Here is an 18,545-nt window from a genome sequence, read left to right as displayed (position 1 = left end):
GCTCAGCCTGTAATCCCGTGCCTTGGGAGGCTGAGGTGAGCGGATTGCCTGAGCCTGCGGGTTCAAGACCTGCTTGAGCAACTTGGTGAGACCTCATCTCTACAATAAATCAAAAACTAGCCGGGCGTGGTAGCATGTGCCTGTAATTCCGGCTACTCAGAAGGCTGACGCGGAAGGATCGCTGGAGCCCAGCGGGCCGAGGCTGCGGTGGCCAGGAGCGGCCACTGCACTCCAGTCTGGGCGACGGGTGAGACTCCAACTCAAAAAATAAAAAATAAAAAAAGAATAAACATCTGCCTACTCCAGGGTTCTCCTAAGACCATTTCTATTTAGTCACTAGCAATAGGACAATAATTTTTATGCTGTTATAAAAATGTGTTCACATTCTTCATATACATGGGCTGATGTTCTTGATGAATAAACTTACTTTCCTATTAAAGGATATTTAAGTTCTTAAAGTATTATAACATGCAGAGTTTAAAATCAGCATTATTTATGGAAAGCAAACGGATTTAGCGGGCCCTAAGTATTGAGGAAGTAGCAGGGAAAAGATGAAACTGGGTATCTTTAGCAAGGTGTAGGCCCTCTGTCGTTAACCTCGTGTATATTTCGTGACATGTGTGCCATTCAGGCCTCAGCTGATGTCACCTTGGTAATGTTGCAAATGGAGAAAAAGGTATGAGTGATAGGAAAACAACTTCCAGCCAAGGACAGGCAGCAGGTCCCTGGAACAATGTCCTGGCAGGACCCTGGGTTTAAAATCCAATATTGTAGGTCAGGTTCCAGTTTCATTCCTTCATTAGAGAGTGACAATGAATACATTTCCTAAATTATGGGAGAACCAGATTCTTTGTTAGAAAAATGGAAACAATAAGAGTTACTGTGCCTTTTTTAGTATGAGATGCATTTCTGTCTGAAATGCATATCTTGGCCCAGGCAGGGAGAAGATCAAGGATGTGACTAAGGGCTCTGGACACCACAGTAAACTCACAAAGTGTATGCAAAGTTTTTTCCCCCCTTAGGAGAGGGTGCATAGCTTTCAACAGCTTTTCAGGTGAGCTTAATATTACAGAAACATTTATAAATTAATAAAATATCATCAACACTCAACTGGTACTGGTAAGAGCTTTATATGGTTAACTCAAGTCATCATTACAACAAACCAAAGGGGTAAGTACTACTGGAATGTCCACTTTGGACGAAGGCACTGAGGATGTGAGGTCAAGAAACTTGCTAAGGCCACCCGCTCCCAAGGGGTGGAGTTAGGATTTGAACCCAGGCATTCTTGTTTCAGAGTTCATGCTTCTGTTTGGTTTACAAAACAATTTCACACTTTCTCACCAGTGCTCACACATAGGTAAATTATTAAAGAAGAAAAGTATCTTTGAAGACTTGGAAAGTGAAAGGAATACAATCAGTGTTCTCTATTTCTATTACCTTCATTTGTCCATGTGACTTTCAAACTCATAAGAGTTAGAGTTGCAGTGAGTCGTGTTATCCAACCCCTTCTCTCTTAATATTTTGAACCTTAGACCAGGCAGAGCATCAGGAGATGGATATCTGTTCCTATGTATCCATGGAGAATTTGTTCCAGGACCCCTCTGAGGACACCAAAATCTGAGGATGCTAAAGCCCCTTGTATAAAGTGGTACAGTGTTTGCATATAACCTACGCACATCCTCCAGTGTACTTTAAATCACCTCTAGATCACTTATAATACCTAATACAATGTAAATGCTATGTGAATAGTTATTATACTGTATTGTTAAGAGAATAATACAAGAAAACAAAGTCTGTAAAGGCTCAGTACAGATGCCATTTTTTTCCAAATATTTTCAGTCCATGGTTGATTGAACCAAAGGATGTAGAATTCATGAATACAGAGAGCTGATAGACATATACATATACACATATAGGTGGTGTAAAAAAATATACACATTTTAAGATATGTTATCTCTGTATTACTTTTCAAAGTTGAATTGAATTACAGTAGCAATGTTGAGTATAACATTCACTCAACCATGCTTCTGCCATTTTCTTTGACTGTCCCTATATATATATTTATATATAGTCATATATGTATATATAGTTATATACTTATATATAGTTATATATATTTATATATATGTATATATATATATAGTTTAAAGCCAACAGATCCATCTAGCACTGCAAAGTCAATCCAAAGTTACTTCGTGAAAATTTGCTGTAAAAATAATATCTAAAAACCATATTCCATAAGATTGCTTATTACATTGATTCAAAGAGTATTTTTTAAAGATCCTTTAAAAACCTAACTCTCAAATAATCAAATGAGGACAAAGTTAAAAGATGTGGCCGACAAAGTATGTTTTGTTTTCTTTCGACTACTGTCCTTAGCTGCTTTTCTTTTTCAATGTAAAAGTTTAAAAATGAGCCTCCATGTGTCTTTAACTTATTTTATGTTGTGCCATATGTACCATCTTAGTCCTATAATGTTTAAGACATGATTTATTTTAATCACATATTCAAGAAAATGAAAATTGGTTGTAAGAGTCCATATCTTCCTCCTGGGAAAAGCTATTGTAAACCTTAAACCAATTTTTAGAAATTCTCAATTTATTTGAAGGCTTTGGGAAAACTTGGATTAGGGGGCTAGTGGATTACTCCAGAAAGAATAAGAAGCTGTGTTCAAGGACATCAAAGATACAAGAGAAGCACAGATTAAAGCAGAACCAAATATATAAGTGCATAGAAAAATAAAGGAGGTTGAGGACATTAAATGGGGTTGAAAACAAAACTATCCACATGGGAATAGGCCACAAGTTTGATAGCTCTGGAATCCCCACTCAACTGTCCTGGACACATCTGACATCATTGTTCGGCTTTCTGAACAAGTGTCTTCCACATGCCTCACCCCAACTGGCCCACCTTCCTTGTCTACTTGGTTACTGGCCCTTAGGTAATATGACTCTATTTTATTCTGAAGGGAGAGAAGAGAAACAAAGTGGGCATTTTTGCGACTTATTAAAAGTTTTCGTTTTCCATTATTTTAAACAAGGAAACAGACAAAAAGTAAAGAAAAAATTGACTGGCTTGAAATTAAAGTGGCATGTCTGAATCCTCATATTTTTTTACTTTGTATTACAAAAATTGAGAGTTGTGTTTTTTCTTAAACTAACAGAGATGAGGTATCCATTTCAGTAAAATAGCCCTCTCTATATGAGAGTGAACCCCTAAAAATCGGAATTATCTTTTTGGAGGGCAGGCCCCTTGTAGTCTAGGCTTCTCGCACTAGGCAAGTGTTCTAGGAACCCACTGGTAACCGTGCACCAGCCAGCGTTGCTGTGAGAGGTTGCATTTGGCTTGGGTGAATTTGGGGAGAAGAGATTTTTTCAACGCGTTTGCCCATTTCATGATGGGTGATCAGTGGCTCAGCCTGTAATCCCACGCCTTTGGGAGGCTGAGGTGAGTGGATTGCCTGAGCCCGCGGGTTCAAGACCCGCCTGGACAGCGAGACCTCATCTCTGCAATAAACCAAAAAATCAGCCGGGCGTGGTAGCACATGCCTGTAGTTCCGACTACTCGGAAGGCTGAGGCGGAAGGATCGCCGGAGCCTAGCAGGTCAAGGCTGCGGTGGCCAGGAGCGGCCACTGCACTCCAGTCTGGGCGACAGAGTGAGACTCCAACTCAAAAAAAAAAAAAAAGGGCACCTGCCAACACCATGCTGAGTGTTCAGCAGTTTTGGACCAAAAACGGCAGGACCCCAGTGGCCCCCTCTCCCTATTCACCTGACCTTGCCCTGAGCAACATTCTTTTGTTTTCCTGCATGAAAAAAGTCCTCAAAGGAAAACATTTTGCTGACGTGGAAGAGATGAAACAAAAAAATGACAGAAGCATGAAAAGACATCAAAATAGATAAGCTCAAAAACTATTTTGATCAGTGGAAAAAGCATCTTGACAGGTGTATTGCACCAAACAGAGATGACTTTGAAGGTGACCAAAGTTTAAACATAAGAATAATGCACGGGTTGTTTTTTTGTTTAAGTTCCATCTTTGGGGTAGTCCCCCTTGCATACTGGGGTATACACAAATTTCTTTTAAAAACTGTAAAGAAGAAGTTTCAGTTGAATAAGTTGAACAACTGATGTATCAGACATGTAATAGAGGGTAAATATTGAAAGAAATATTTGCCTTAAAACAGTATATATTGCATTTTGTTTAGATATGTAATGATGACAGATTATTTAGCTACTCAACAACCATGTAGAAATAAAAAAGTTGAGACTATCTTACCCTAAAATGATTTGAAATTGCAATATGATGCATTTTTATTTTAAGGAGCATAAAACAATGGATATTTGGGTTACAATAGCAGAAAGAGAACAAGTAAGGACAAAAAATAGTTTATGAAAGAAGAGAGAAACTTGGAAAAAAATAAAATCAACTATAAACAAAAACAGGGACTCAGTCAAGGTGCAGAGGCCTACAATTTGATCAGAAATCATTTTCATGGATATACGGGAAACTCTAAGATATTTTAAGTAAAAACATCAATTTAGTTAATTCTCCATCACAAAAAAGCAATTCTGTAGCCAGTAAATAATGCCTATGTTCATGGCTAATGAGAAACGTAAAAGAGATCTTATCATCATGGTTCAAAGGATAAATAACCATCAGTAAAACACATTTTAGACAGAAGAAAAAAATAAAAGTAAAAGTATCCTTTTAATTTGATTATTTGCCTTAGTGTTCATAAACGAGGATGGAAAACAGATGCCAGAAAGAAATATGGACAGGGAAGAAGATATAGCAAGGTAATCAGTTTAATTAAAATTCAATCAAGACTTAAGATGTGTAACTCTAAGGACCGCCAAAAATAGTCTGTGTCAAAGAACCAGACACTCTGGAAGGCATTATGCTTTTGAATTTGCTGGTTATGAATAAGGAAAATTAATCAGTTTAGGAAAAAAGATTATAATTTAATGGATCACAGAGTTAGAACAGGGATAATTCAGAAATTCCCCTCTTTTGATTCAGTTTGAATCTCTAAAGATTCAGAAAACGTAAGGAGAAGCAGAACAAAGAGACCAATGGATAGATATAGCTTATGTCCTAGTGAGGACAGTCTAGAAATCTGTTTGTACAAACTTAAGGGGCACACGTGCAATTTTATTACATTGGGGGGTACAGGGGGACATCCTGGCTATTAGTGTATCCATCACCTGATAACGTACATTGTACCCGTTAAGCAACTTCCCAATACCCACCCCCTTCCCTGCTCCCACTTTTCTGAGTGTCCAATGTCTGTCATTCTACACTCTATGCCCATGTGTTCACATAAAAATTTTTGCAAATTAAAATCTGCCATGTCTATGGAAAAGGGGAAAATACAACTTTCTAGACAAAACTCTGTGCTACAAATGTCATTTCCAGTAGACCTCACTATTTTCATTTCATGTTTCTTCTTTATGTTTTATTTATATGAGCTGTCCATTTTGGCCTTATATTTCAAGGGAAAAAAGTCTAGGATGATGGATTTTACCTTCCTGAGAAAATGCTGTTTCCAGTACTTCCTGTCAACATCACTAGAAATAATTAAGAAGTTCCCACTGTGTAAAAGGTTTTGCAGCAGCTTTCTGGCATGAGCCAATTCAAGTGGTTCTTATGTGGATAAATCCCCAAATAATGACTAAGTAATGAGAAGACAATATGTTGGTGATGGTGATCTATGTGTTTGCACCCACATATTACAAATGTTTGGAAATGAGTCATGTCCGTGTTTAATAACGAGAAGTGAGCCAACCGCTCGCTATTTCTACACAGCACGTTAATAGACGATCCAGCAGACATTTTAGCCACTGAGCTTTAGAATTATTTCCGTCTGCTCTCAGAATTACACATATCCAGGAACATGGCTTCGAAAACATGAAGGGCTGACTTGTTAGCAATGCAGGACACAAATTGCTCTGCCTGGGAGCAGAATGATAGGTCAATATTTCTCAAACTTGTTCTGTCACACTAATGAAAGGCTAGATCCATCAGAACATAGCATTTTCACCAAAGCCTGAGCAGAAAGATTTTGCTAAGAAAACAGGCTATCTTTGCTGCCTGGTTCTGGTGTTCTATGTCCCTAAAATACAGACTTTACCAAAACAAGTGTTACGTTAGTATTTACAGTATCGTCCTTTGTTTCAATTAAGATTGATCTGGCTATATTAGCAACAATAGATACAAGACAAAAATCTTATATTTTGCTGGAGGAGAAACAATGAGAGAAAGTGTTCATCTTTTAGGATATCATTAGAAATATCTGTTCCATGGAACCGTGACCTCATTAAAGCATATACAGTCATGTACAGTATATATACTCATACAGTAATATACACAGAGAAGAGTAAAAGGAAATAAACTAACATAGTAACTGAGATTTTCTTTCACACATAATAATGGCGATATTGCAGGTGGACTTTCTCTTCATTTTTTTCTGCTTCCCACAGCAAATATGTATTATTTTTGTAACATTAAAAACAATGAAGACTATTTAAGCCCAAACAGGTATTATTTTGTAACATTCACAATAGTAGAGATGTGTAAGCCCAAATGTGCTAGCCTGAAATATTCACTTCATAAAGCCCTTCCCCACATAAGACATGTATTTAGTAGATGACAGAAATCCAGGCTTCACGGACATACCTTGCTACATGGGGCCAGCCAGTAGACGACAGCCAGGAAGGGCAGTCCGATGGCGACGGCGAGGACCACGAGGAACTTGACCGCCATCGTCTGCTGCCGCAACCCAGAAAGGTTCTCGTACCATATGGAGAGGAGCTGCTGCTGGCAGTTAGGGTGAGCCACAAACTAGCAGGGAGGTGACAAGACATTCAACAGTTCGATTAAAGAACGCTCTGCAGGAACCAGTTCTGTGTGTCCTAGTATTTATGTATTTACTAATTAATCACTATTATTATTTTTGGAGTCCATGTCTCACTCTGTCACCCAGGCTGGAGTGCAGTTGCACGATCACGGCCACCACAGCCTCAACCTGCTAGGCTCAGGTGATCCTTCTGCCTCCGTCTCCCAAGTAGCTACAACTGCAGGCCCAAGCCACCATGCCCAGCTAATTTTTTTATTTATTGTAGAGACAAGGTCTCCCCAAGTTGCCCAGGCTGATCTGGAAGCCATGGCTCAGGCAATCCTCTCACCTCAGCCTCCCAAAGTGCTGGGATTACAGGTATGAGCCACCACACCCGGCCAGTTCTAATACTTAGTTCTGTGCTTTCTGGTGAAAAATATTGTTAGAACTAAAGAATATAAAACATCTACTAAACAGGCATCAAGCAAGAAGGCAGGAGGTGCTAATGTTATTACATACATTTAAGGCTCCAACAGATCAAATCTTTCCTTTATGACTAATGAGTTTTCTTTCAAAGCAAAATGTTTTTAATATATTAATATTATAGAAAGATTCATCAATGTTTTACACAAGGGCTTTTGTGATTACATTTTTTTCATCTAGGAGTGAGGTAAAGATCATACTAGCCTAGATGCCTAAATATTTAAAAAAAAAAAAACTTGCCTGCACTGACCTAAGATGCCACGCTTATTTTATACTAAATTCCCATTTGTAACTAGGTCTGTTTCTGGATGCCTTTTCTGTTCTATTGATATCTCCTTTTATTCTTGTGCCAGAAACTCTTCCAATTAAGAAAACTTTGAATTATTATTTATTAGGAATCTTTTACTCTCTCATATTTATGTTTTTACAAATGAACCACACATATCACAGAATTAGTTAAGATATAAAAAGCAGCAACCCAAAATAAAAATTGGTAAAGAATATTTAAAAAGTTACATAAAGAAATTACAAATGAATATTAAGGATGGTTTAACCTTGAAGGCAATTAAAACAAGATACAGTGTTTCCTCAGAATGGTAAAGTTTAATAATACCCATTGTGGGCCCAAGAGGTAATACACTGTTGGTATGTATAAAAACAGTTACACCTTTTTTTTTGAAGAAAACTTTAGCAAATGTTTTGAAACCTAAAAATAAAAGTTTGACATATTAATTCTGCATCTAAGAATTTTTTCCTACAGATAAAACTCATGCAAGTAAGGAAGCTACATAAACAAACATGGTTACTATAAAAAAACAGATGAAAATCTTGTAATGAAAATCTAATAAGCATTCTTACGTAGTAAACTGGGCAAATGAATATAATGATATAACATTGCAACCTTTGAAAAGGTGAAGTGTATGTTTATTGACTAATATATGAAGACATAAATCTTGGGAGAGATATAACAGTAATGAATGATTCTCCAATAAGAACTGGAAAGATTGAGAAGAAGCATACTGTTTGAAAACTTACCATAAGCATGTCTTACTTTTATTAGAAAATCTACCTTTAAAAATTCTCTTAAAGATACTTTATATAACTTTTGAAGTCAGGGCATGGGGGCCACTGCCTGATGACAGAGACTAACAATACTCCACAAATAAAGATACACAACTGGGGGAAATTTCTAACACACTGAAGAAGGAACTGAGAGCATTAGCCTTGAACTGGAAAACAGCATCAATTGGGAAAATGGAACCGAGTCCGAAATGATGGTGTTCCTGTCGCATAAAAAATGCCTTGTGTTTTGGATGTGCAAAGTCACCGTGAGGTCATTCGTCAAGTCAAGGAAAGTGGCAACCACTGCCATGCTCTGTAAAAACAAGCCTAGATTTTAAAAAGTGGTGTTTAGTGTGCGTTAAGTGCCTCCCAGCCACATGCTCAAGATTCAATAGAGAATCTGCCTGTATTTGTATACCTAACCCTTAACTGTACCCCACAATATCAAAATAAAAAATACTGATAAAAAAGAAAAGTGAAGGAGAATTGAGCATCTGCCTGAAGCAATCGCCAATTATAAAAACCCAGTTCTGTGGAACAGTGCCAACCCTTTATCCTTATTGAGCGCCGGTAAGAGTGAGATAACGCGAACGAGCTTCAGACCTGACCTTACTTTTTTCACTTCATACTTAATGGCGAGTTTTAGCCGGCTGAGGTTTGGGCGACCGTGGTCCCCGCTCTGCAGCGTCTCGACGTCCCCGTTCAGGATGGCTTCCACCTCTTCCGTGTTTCTGCACAGATCAAGGAGGCCAACCACGAAGTCTTTGCACTGCACCGACAGCTTTTTGTAGTCATTCTAGGAAGGGCGAAGCAAAACAGAAAACAATAATGCAGAAATGGGACGTTTCACCTCACCACGCAGCTGAGTGTTGCAGAGACTGGAAGGATGGTATGCTTTAAGAGAAAAACTCTATTTTTCATTTTGGGTTCTTTTAACATCTTTCAAATGCTGTTCTGTTCACCAATCCCTAAAATATTTTAACATTGTAATGATGGCCTTCATACCCTAAAAAAAGAACAATTGCCTAAAGCATAATCAGATTCTTACCAGAAAAGAATATGCTACACCAAACTCAAGCTCTGTTGATTCTGGAGAAATATAAAATAAGCAATCTTTCACACAGCATGGTGATAGTCCTTTGCATACATCATTCCCTTTATGGTCATAACTTCATCAGCTAGCCACAAAGGATGCATTTAACAGATCTTTGGAAGACTTTGCAAACTGTATTAGCAACCTTGGGAAATGTGGAACATTAGAAAGAGATCCAGAGAAAAGCAGGCCCATACCAACGATCTACTTAACAAATTGTTACTAGGAACTTTATAACCAAGCACAGGGTCAAAAGACGAAATCTAGGTTTAGAGTCTGCAAATTGAGATTCTTCTCTTTAGAGGAAAGAAAGTTTAATGAAGCTGCTTTCATTGTTGTCATTTTGCAGTTTGTGACTGATGACCCAATGTTCCATCGAGGAGATTCAGAGACGGAGGTCACATTCAGATGACAATAATCTTGTGTCATCCTTCTATGTGGCATCTAGTCATGTCTTCCTTCAGGTCTTTCTAATGCTTCTCCCTCTTTCTTCTCTTACAATACGGCCACCAGAACCGAACGCTGTACTACATGTACTCACTCATAAGCTGACGCTGAACAATTTATCATAATACTAAGAAAGAAATTGGCAGTCGTGGGACATCGCCAGGGTGGTGGGGGGTGGGGACACAACATCAGTAAGGGTACCAACCTTAAACAAGGCAAAGTGGGGACCAAGGGGAGGACCAAACTTTACCTGTACAATGATCACTTTTTTTGGTACCTAACCCTGAATTGTACCCCACATCTTTAAAATCAAATAAAAGGAAAATAAAAAAGAAAACAACAACAGAAAGGAAAACCTATCAGCTAGAGCTTGTGGTATTGCAAGTGAATGATACTATCTCATTTAATCTTATAATAAATTTGTCTAGGTTAAATCATGTGCCCAAAATCATGTAGCCAATAGTTGTTAAATTAAACCTAAATCTGTTTGGTCCCAAACCCTTTGCCTTTGAGATAATGTCACTTTGTTTCTTCTTTGTAGAATGATTTTTGAAACAACTGGGAAGTAATTAAGGCAAATACTATTCCCACTTTGCACATGAAAGCACTAAGCTCTCTGAAGTCATACGGTTCAGTGACGATTCAGGTTCAGTGACCGAGTTTGCTCTTTTTTTTAAAATTTTTATTATAAATAAACATTGATCATGCAGGTACCCTTGTTGATGAGGTATGCCCCTCCCTCCCCTAGCAGTTTCCCTCAACTGCCAATCCCACCCCCCCTCCCCTGACAGTTTCCCACTACTGCCAATCACTTTCTTATAGCATTATAATTGTTGAAGGTCAGCTTATGAATGAGGACATATGGAACTCTGTTCTTTGTTTCTGTGATAAATCACTGAGTATGATCAACTCCAAATCCATCCAAGTTGTTGCAAAGTCCATATATTTGTCCTTCTTTATGGCTACATAATATTCCATTGTGTATATATACCACATTTTTTTATCCAGTCCAGCTTCAATGGGCAACAGGCTTGGTTCCATGTTTTTGTTATTGTCAATAGAGCTGCAACAAACATACGTGTGCAGGTATCTTTTTGTAGAATAATTTGAGTTCTTCTGAGTATATTGCCAATAGGGGAATTGCTGGCAGAGGCAGGAGCAGCCGAGCTTGCTCTTAAACCCAGCTTTGCAGATCCAAAGTTAGTTGTCTCCCCTTCCTGAAACTCACAGTGTCATGGGATGAAAAGATTCCCTTGGAAGGATCAAGAGAGGAAGATGCTGGAGAAACATGGGTGGTTCCAGATGTCAGCCCATAAGACAATATTTGGGGAGAGCCTACATGGAGTACAGCTTCATACTGAGTATGTGCAAAGCACCTATGAGGACTTCTGTCCATAAAGCTTGCCAAATGAGAACTCCAACACGGTGTAGTAACCATGAAATAGGCTACACTTTGCTAACTGCAGATGCTATGAACGCAAAACAATAGAGCAAATTGATCTTAGCTGAGAATGGCTTAAATGGCTTCTAAACTGGTGTCTGGGCAGATAGTGGAAACAAGAAAACAGCCTGGCTCCTTTTAGGGTCATGGGGACAAACCCAAAGATGTGGAAGTACGAAGACTGTCCATGTCCACTATACTATGGTACCGTGGTTAGGATTGGGCCTTTAGAGCTGGGTATACCCACAATCAAATCCCAGCTCTTCCAGTCATGTGATCTCAAATAAGCTAGACCCACTCAGTGAGGTAGGTGCTAGTGTTACTCTCACCTATCAGATCAGAAAACTTAGGCTTGGTGCGATTAAATAAGTGTTACAGAAATCAAGCTTAGAAAGTAGTTAGCATGGTGCTGAGCATTTAGCAAACATTTGCTGAAGTGTAACTATTTTATTTTATATCATCAAAGGCAAGATATGAAAAGATGCCATCCCTTGATATTCATAAAATACCATGGAACTATGACAAAATATAAAATGCCTGGCCGTCTCTTGCATGTAGAGCTCAATGACAAAACACACATGTTCTTGGGTCTTTTAAAAATGACAAAGTAGTGGTCTAGAACTCTAAGAAAGCTCAGGCAAATTTAGATATTTAAAAAAAGAGTAGGGTCCTTCAAGTGTGGGGCAACACTTTTTAGTAGAAACCACATGGACTGAAAAAGTAAAGTGCAAGAGTTTGTGGTGTTGAATAACTTCACCCCAAACTATTTTTTCCAATTTATTGTGAATACTTCAGACATATTCTCAAGCAAAAACACCTATTTAATTTAATTTTTTTAATCTTTTTTTTTTTTTTTAGAAAGCAGGATTTATTGAGAGGACAGAAAAGTTCCCACAGTGGGAGGGGACCCGAATGGTTACCCAAAACACCTAATTTAAAAAGAGAGAGAAAAAGAATTAGACTCTGCTTTTAGAAAGACACTCTTTTTTTTTCCAGTTGGGAATTCGCTTACAAATGTTTTCATATTTTAGCTTATTGACATTAAATTACAATGTCACATTTGAAGTTATTGAAATGCAAACCCATTTAAAATGAAATCCTAGTTCATTAGGCAGAATGCAGCTCTATAATTTTGGCTCCTTGAGAGGAAAAGTAAAGCTGATGGGTTGACTGAATTCTAGGTCATGTCTTTGGGTCACACATCTACATCATACGCTAATAAATTAGAAATGGGTACTCGCCTATTAAACTTTCAGATGAATACAGATGACTGACAGCGGGCTAATGAAAACAGAGTTTAGAGACCATAAAAGATAAGCAAAATGTCCCTGTAAAATGATTCTTTCAGAGGGCCATCTTAGTTGGATTTTACATAGTAGAAGAGATGCTATGATTTTTAAATTTTAACCTCTGGCTTTTCTTTCTCTGTAAAGAATGGAGTTTACTTCATAGAAATTAACAGGGTGGGGAAAAACACATGCCTTGATTCTCAGTAATCAAGTGGACTTTGGCGAGTGCAAACCTGGGTTGGAAACTAAGCTGAGCCTCTTACTAGCCAGGCGACTTTGGACAAATGACTTAATATCACACAACCTCAAAACCCCCATATTTAGAATGGAAGGGTTATTACTACCCACTTCCTGGGTTTGCTGTGAAGGTCACACAAGATAACAAATGCCAAGCTCCTTGCACAGGGTGGTGCTGATCAATGCTCATCATTACTGTTCTCATTATTTCCCAAGCGGTGTCCAGCTCATCTCAGACCCTCATCACAAAGGCACGCGAACAAATACAAGGCCATGCTGGGTGTCCTGGGTATCATTTGAAAACAATGGAAATAAACAACTGTTCACTCACACATTCTTCTAACAACTCTTCTATGAACCAGTGCTGTTGAAACTGCCTATGCAGAACGGAGTACAAGCTGCAGCTATGGTCAGAAATGAACAAATGTGTTGCTTCTAAGTATATTTATAATCACCTTCACATCCTGCTGGCCCCTGGGGAGGAGGAAGGGAAGCTACCCCACAAAGCCAGTCCACATAAAAACTGCTCAAGGAGACAAGAAGCCACTGAAAGACAAAAAGCAGCTTCTGTCTCCAGGGTCCCAGTGTCCCCCTACACTTCCTCTGGGACTGCCTCCATAATGGTTCAGGGCTGGCCGGTAGTCCCTGCCAGTCGGGGGAACAGTTTTATAGACAGCATCCACTGTAATACCAGAGAAAGGCATCTGAGATATTTTTCAGACTTGGCGCTGTGGCGACCCAAACTCCCACCCAGTCCCAGAGCACCAGGAAGTCCTCTACCTATCACAGGAATCCAGGAAGACAGTCTCAACGCCCCCCAACTCCACCATCAACCCATTAGCAGCCCCTGTCCCTACACCCACCAAGTTCTCTTTAAAAACCTTATCCTCTGAATCTTCAAGGAGGCAGACTTGAGAGATTTCTCCCACTCTCCTCACTTGACTGCTTTGAGATATTAAACTCTTTCTCCATTGTAACGGCTGCATCAATTTTGCTTTTTTCTGGGCAGTGGGCATAAGAACCAGATTTGGCTGTAACACCATGGTAGATACCATAGTATTCCTCAGATGGGAGTTTGTGAAATGAGATTTTGAACACAAAGAGTAAGATTGGTGTGTGATATCATTACTGATGTAGAGATGAACTGGCCAGCCATGCTTCATGGGACCAAGTATGACCCTGGGGCTCTCCCCTTGCTCCACTAAATGGCATGTGGGTCACCGAGCCCTGTTACAACAGATATTGTGATGATTAGCAAGCATTTATAGAGCATCTACTAAGTGAAAGTGTGAGAGATACAAGAGTTCATCAGAGACTACCTGTAGAAAAGGCACAAAAAAAAAAAAGGCAGGGGATGCAAAAATAAGAATCGAAGAAAAACATTTTCCTAGATAGGTCAGATGCTACTGACTTTTCTGTTGATCATTGCCCTCAACAGTGGCTGCTTATTTAATTTAATGTCTCATTTGCTAACCAGCTTCTATTCTTTCCCTTGCATAGAAATTTTCAGGTCCCACTGGAGCTAGGAAGCTTGAAGAAAAAACAGCAGTGAAGGTAAACGTGTGGTTCCAGGGTTGGGGTCTCTCATAAGCAGATTGTTGCACTCAACTCCTCTCTCTGTTGACCTGTCATAGACCTACAACTCTGCCAGAATGAGAATTTTTTTTCTTTGCCCATCTATTTCAAACTACAATACAAAATTCATAGGGAAGAACAGACACACACGCACACGCATACCACTTTAGTGCATTTATTTGTTTACGTATCTGCTTCTCTTGAATAAACTCAAATACCCTTCAAGCTGAGAATTACATCTTATTCATCTTTGAATCTTCCCATCTTAGCATGCTGTGAGACGCATAGTAGGTAATCGACAAATATTGTTGACCGATGTAAAGAAACACACATGGCTGGGTACAAAACATACTTGGATTTGAATTCCTGGTCTGTCACTTAATAACTATATGATCTTGGAAAGGCTACTTCATTTTATGGCCTTCCTCTAATTTCTCCTAATTATGGAGAACTTAAATGCCATATCATGAAATAAGAGTGTAAATAACTGGGAATAATTCACAAAGCCCAGCAAAGGTGCATGTCCTCCTTCCTCTTTGGTTAAGATCCAAGCCCTGTGCTTCTGGTGCTGTGATCCTGCCTCCTAGGCAACTTCTCGTGTAAGCAATACCTTTGTCATCCTGTTAGGGTCTGACAATAGTCACACTACCTGTCCACTAACAAAAACCACTTTTCAATGCACCCAGTTTCTTTGAGGATATTTATCTTTCCAACGACACCAGACATTTTTTAACATTACACACCAGAACACTGTAACCGTCTAAGCACAGACCTCGTGGGAGCCTCCCTTCCTCCTTCTCAAAGTCAGTGGCAGAGGCATCTGCAAGACCATGTGCATGCTGTCACACAGACCTCTGGGAAGACATAGAGAATCTGGAGACGCTTCAGAAAAGCTATCACTCCAGAAGGACAGAGAAGAGGACAACCGCTGCTGTATACAGAGGTGACTTTAGGGGGAATAAAAAGAATCACTGTGTGGTGCTACAAACAGCCTACCGTGTCAACAGGTCCCAAAAGGGTTTTGAGACATAAGTTATAGGTACACACAGATGCTAAGAAGAAATCAGGAATTTGGGGAATGTACTTGTGGACAAGACCATCCCTGGTGAAAGGACATAACATGGATTTAATATACCCAATGGGCAGCCATTTTAACATTGCCTAAATCTCATATTTTTCTAGCAGTTCACTTAACTTTCCCCCTATTCATTAGCCAAGCCCAGAACCGGTTTCTCAGAGGTAGCTGTTGACAATTGTTTCACAAACCCCTTCCCAGCTTGTTACTAATTAGCTTTTCTATTTCAAGTATTTGCCCTCACCCATAAGACCCAACTTAACCTGATCAGCCTTCTGTGACCTTCATGATACAGACAGACTCTACCACCATGGCAGCAATCATGTGACAAGCCCACCCACCTGCCTGCTGTCCATCACCTGATGTCAGTACCTGCGCTTCCCTGCCCTTTCATGATGACATGGAGCAGAACCCTACCCAATCACCTTAATGACCTTCCCCCATCAAAGGGAGGGGTTAAAAGGACTCAACCGCAAGCAACCAGTCACCATTTGCCTTACTAGATTCTGGCATGACCATGTGCTTTTTGAACTATGGCTGGTTCCATGTTTCATGGCTTTGGCCCCCTCTCCTACTTTGGGATGGTGAATCTCTTTCTCTTTCTCTTTCTCTTTCTCTCTCTCTCTCTCTCTCTCTCTCTCTCTCTCTCTCTCTCCAATTTACTTTTTAAATAAACTATATTTTCCAATCTAATTTCTGTGCAATTCTTTGCATTTTTTGTGCGGCACTGGATTCCATACCAGACACTCACATCCCAGTGGGCCTGACCTAACATTCTGGAGGCCCTGCCGAGAGTGTGACCTAACACCTGGTGTTGATCGCCCTGTCTTTAAGTTTGATGCCCCTTACCTGAGCTTAGACTTGAGTCAAGGAGAGAAGCCAGGGATTTTGGTGTCTTTCTTGAGGCATCCAAACCAGTCAAAGCTTTGGGTTCTCTATTTTTGACTGATTTTGTGTTTGTTGCCCAACTTTAAGCTTGAGGTGGCCAAGTTCTCATGCTCTATTTTTGACTGATTTTGTGTTTGTTGCCCAACTTTAAGCTTGAGGTGGCCAAGTTCTCATGCTCTATTTTTGACTGATTTTGTGTTTGTTAGCCCAACTTTAAGCTTGAGGTGGGCAAGTCCTCATGCTGCCAAAACCTGAAACTACTGATAAAGACTCAACATAACAAGTGAATTTTAATGGGTAAAAGACTTTTGAATAAGTTTGTCCTCGTTTTCTTTAAAGATCTGCAAATCATCAAGGTCCATTGGTTTTCTTCTTGTTCCTCTTGCTACATCTAATTGTTCCATTTCTCTACTGTAGTCTGGAGTCACCACTGCATAGAGCCAGCTATACTTGGTGATATGAATCAAGTAATCTGCTTGGCTAAGAAAATTCTCAGGCTGAAATTGCCTGAGAAACCTAATAGCAACGTTTGTGGTCTCTTCTGCTAATAGACTATAGGTTATGATGGAAGGGGAGAATTTGGAAGGATCTTAGAAAAGCTGTGTATTGGAGCTGACAAAATCGTCATAAAAATTCTCATTCTCTGGCTGTCATAAACAGATTAGTTGGCTTCAAACAGAGGTACATGAAGGCTTTCCCGGGGGCTGTAGAACATTGATGATCTTAAGGGACTCAATTTCCAGAGCCTCAACTTCCTTAAAAAGGATTTCCTTGAAAATAGATCTTTTGCTCTTTTACAAAATAATTCCCTACTCTCATCCACCCATGTACCAAACAGGAGAGAATCCTCCTTTAATGATTAAGCCAGGTACCATGAACCCTGAGGGGCTTGTTGTCTCTCCCTGCCTTAAAACACCTTTCTGTTAAAGATAAAGCCTGGTGATGATAGAAACGCCATGCCACTGGCTCCTGTTGGTGTGCTCTGAATTCAGATGAATGGTGCAGTGTGGCGACAGAAACGAGGATCATTCTGAATATAGGATCATTCTTAATATCTTCACCTTTCACTTGCCAACAATTGTCAAAGAATGCACACTTCCAGAGTGACTGTCTCGAAGGAGTAGAGCAAAGAAGCCATCCTCAGGGGATACTAAGTACCCAAAATTGCTTTTCCATGGATTTCAATATTAGTCTTTCCTTTAAACTATTCTTATTACTCATCTTTCAAGTGTAGCATTCGTTAGGGAGAAAAAGCATCTCAAACGGGCAAGGCAGAAAAGGCTAGCGAGAGTAACTCTTTCAAATGGGACTTGGAATTATTTCTAGAATTCAAATCACAGGACACTGGTCAAAACCCACGGATAAAACTTATGTGGTTTCTTTCAGATTCAGTATTTAAAACTCAGAAAAACTGTTCTCAAGTCATATCAATATATATTTATTCCAACCACAATCGCCCCCTTTCTAATTTTATTCCAAAAAATCTTTAATAATTTATATGTCCCAATAACAAAGACTAAAATAACACGCTGTGCCCATACCAAGTAGTTTTTAACAACTCATATATATTTCTTCTTTCATAAAAGATATAGCAAAAGTGCGGACATGATTAATATCACTAAAAATACATTCCTAGTATATATAGTTTTAGTCAAATGTGCTAATAAATAGATATAGGGGTAACTCTTTCCAGAATACTTTTCATATAGGCACACATGTGTTATGTGTGTGTGTGTGTGTGTGTGTGTGTGTGTGTGTGTGTGTGTGTGTAGGTGATGATAGGAGTCACAGCAAAAGGCTGCACCATCAGGAATCACACTTGTGGCGGAAATCGGACTAGAAATACAAGCTAAAGGAGAAAAAGGAATGATGCAGCTATTCTGAATATTAAAGAAGAGGTTGTTCACTTATTTTTAAAATAGGTGATGGTGGCATCAAATTGTTATAGCATTTAAAGTCCCTTGGATGCATTTGAAGGGGCATTGTAAGAGTTCTATTTTTATATGGCAATATGTACACCATGCAGAAATCCTATTCCTCAAACACATTAAAGCTTACAAAAAATTAGGTATCAATTTTTAAACGTGCAAGTGAGCATAGAACTATCCAACCATCCTTCA

The 18,545-nt window shown here is 39.2% G+C and overlaps 1 protein-coding gene across 1 annotated transcript in view; it reads right to left on the bottom strand.

Annotated features, from left to right (window-relative positions):
- Positions 1-18,545, bottom strand: part of TRPC6 (transient receptor potential cation channel subfamily C member 6) — a 52,236-nt gene that overhangs the window by 29,577 nt on the left and 4,114 nt on the right. The window contains exons 2-3 of the mRNA XM_008071281.1: positions 8,994-9,176; positions 6,676-6,840 (exon numbers count right to left, since the gene is read on the bottom strand). Of these exons, the coding sequence (XP_008069472.1) occupies positions 6,676-6,840; positions 8,994-9,176 (348 nt within the window). The remainder of the gene's footprint in view (positions 1-6,675; positions 6,841-8,993; positions 9,177-18,545) is intronic.

The sequence above is a fragment of the Carlito syrichta genome, unplaced genomic scaffold (genome assembly GCF_000164805.1).
Source record: "Carlito syrichta isolate Samal-C Ts95f unplaced genomic scaffold, Tarsius_syrichta-2.0.1 Scaffold314276, whole genome shotgun sequence".
In the NCBI taxonomy this organism is placed as follows: domain Eukaryota; kingdom Metazoa; phylum Chordata; class Mammalia; order Primates; family Tarsiidae; genus Carlito; species Carlito syrichta.
Note: the sequence above shows the minus strand (reverse complement) of the source record. Positions and strands in the feature narration are given on the sequence as shown.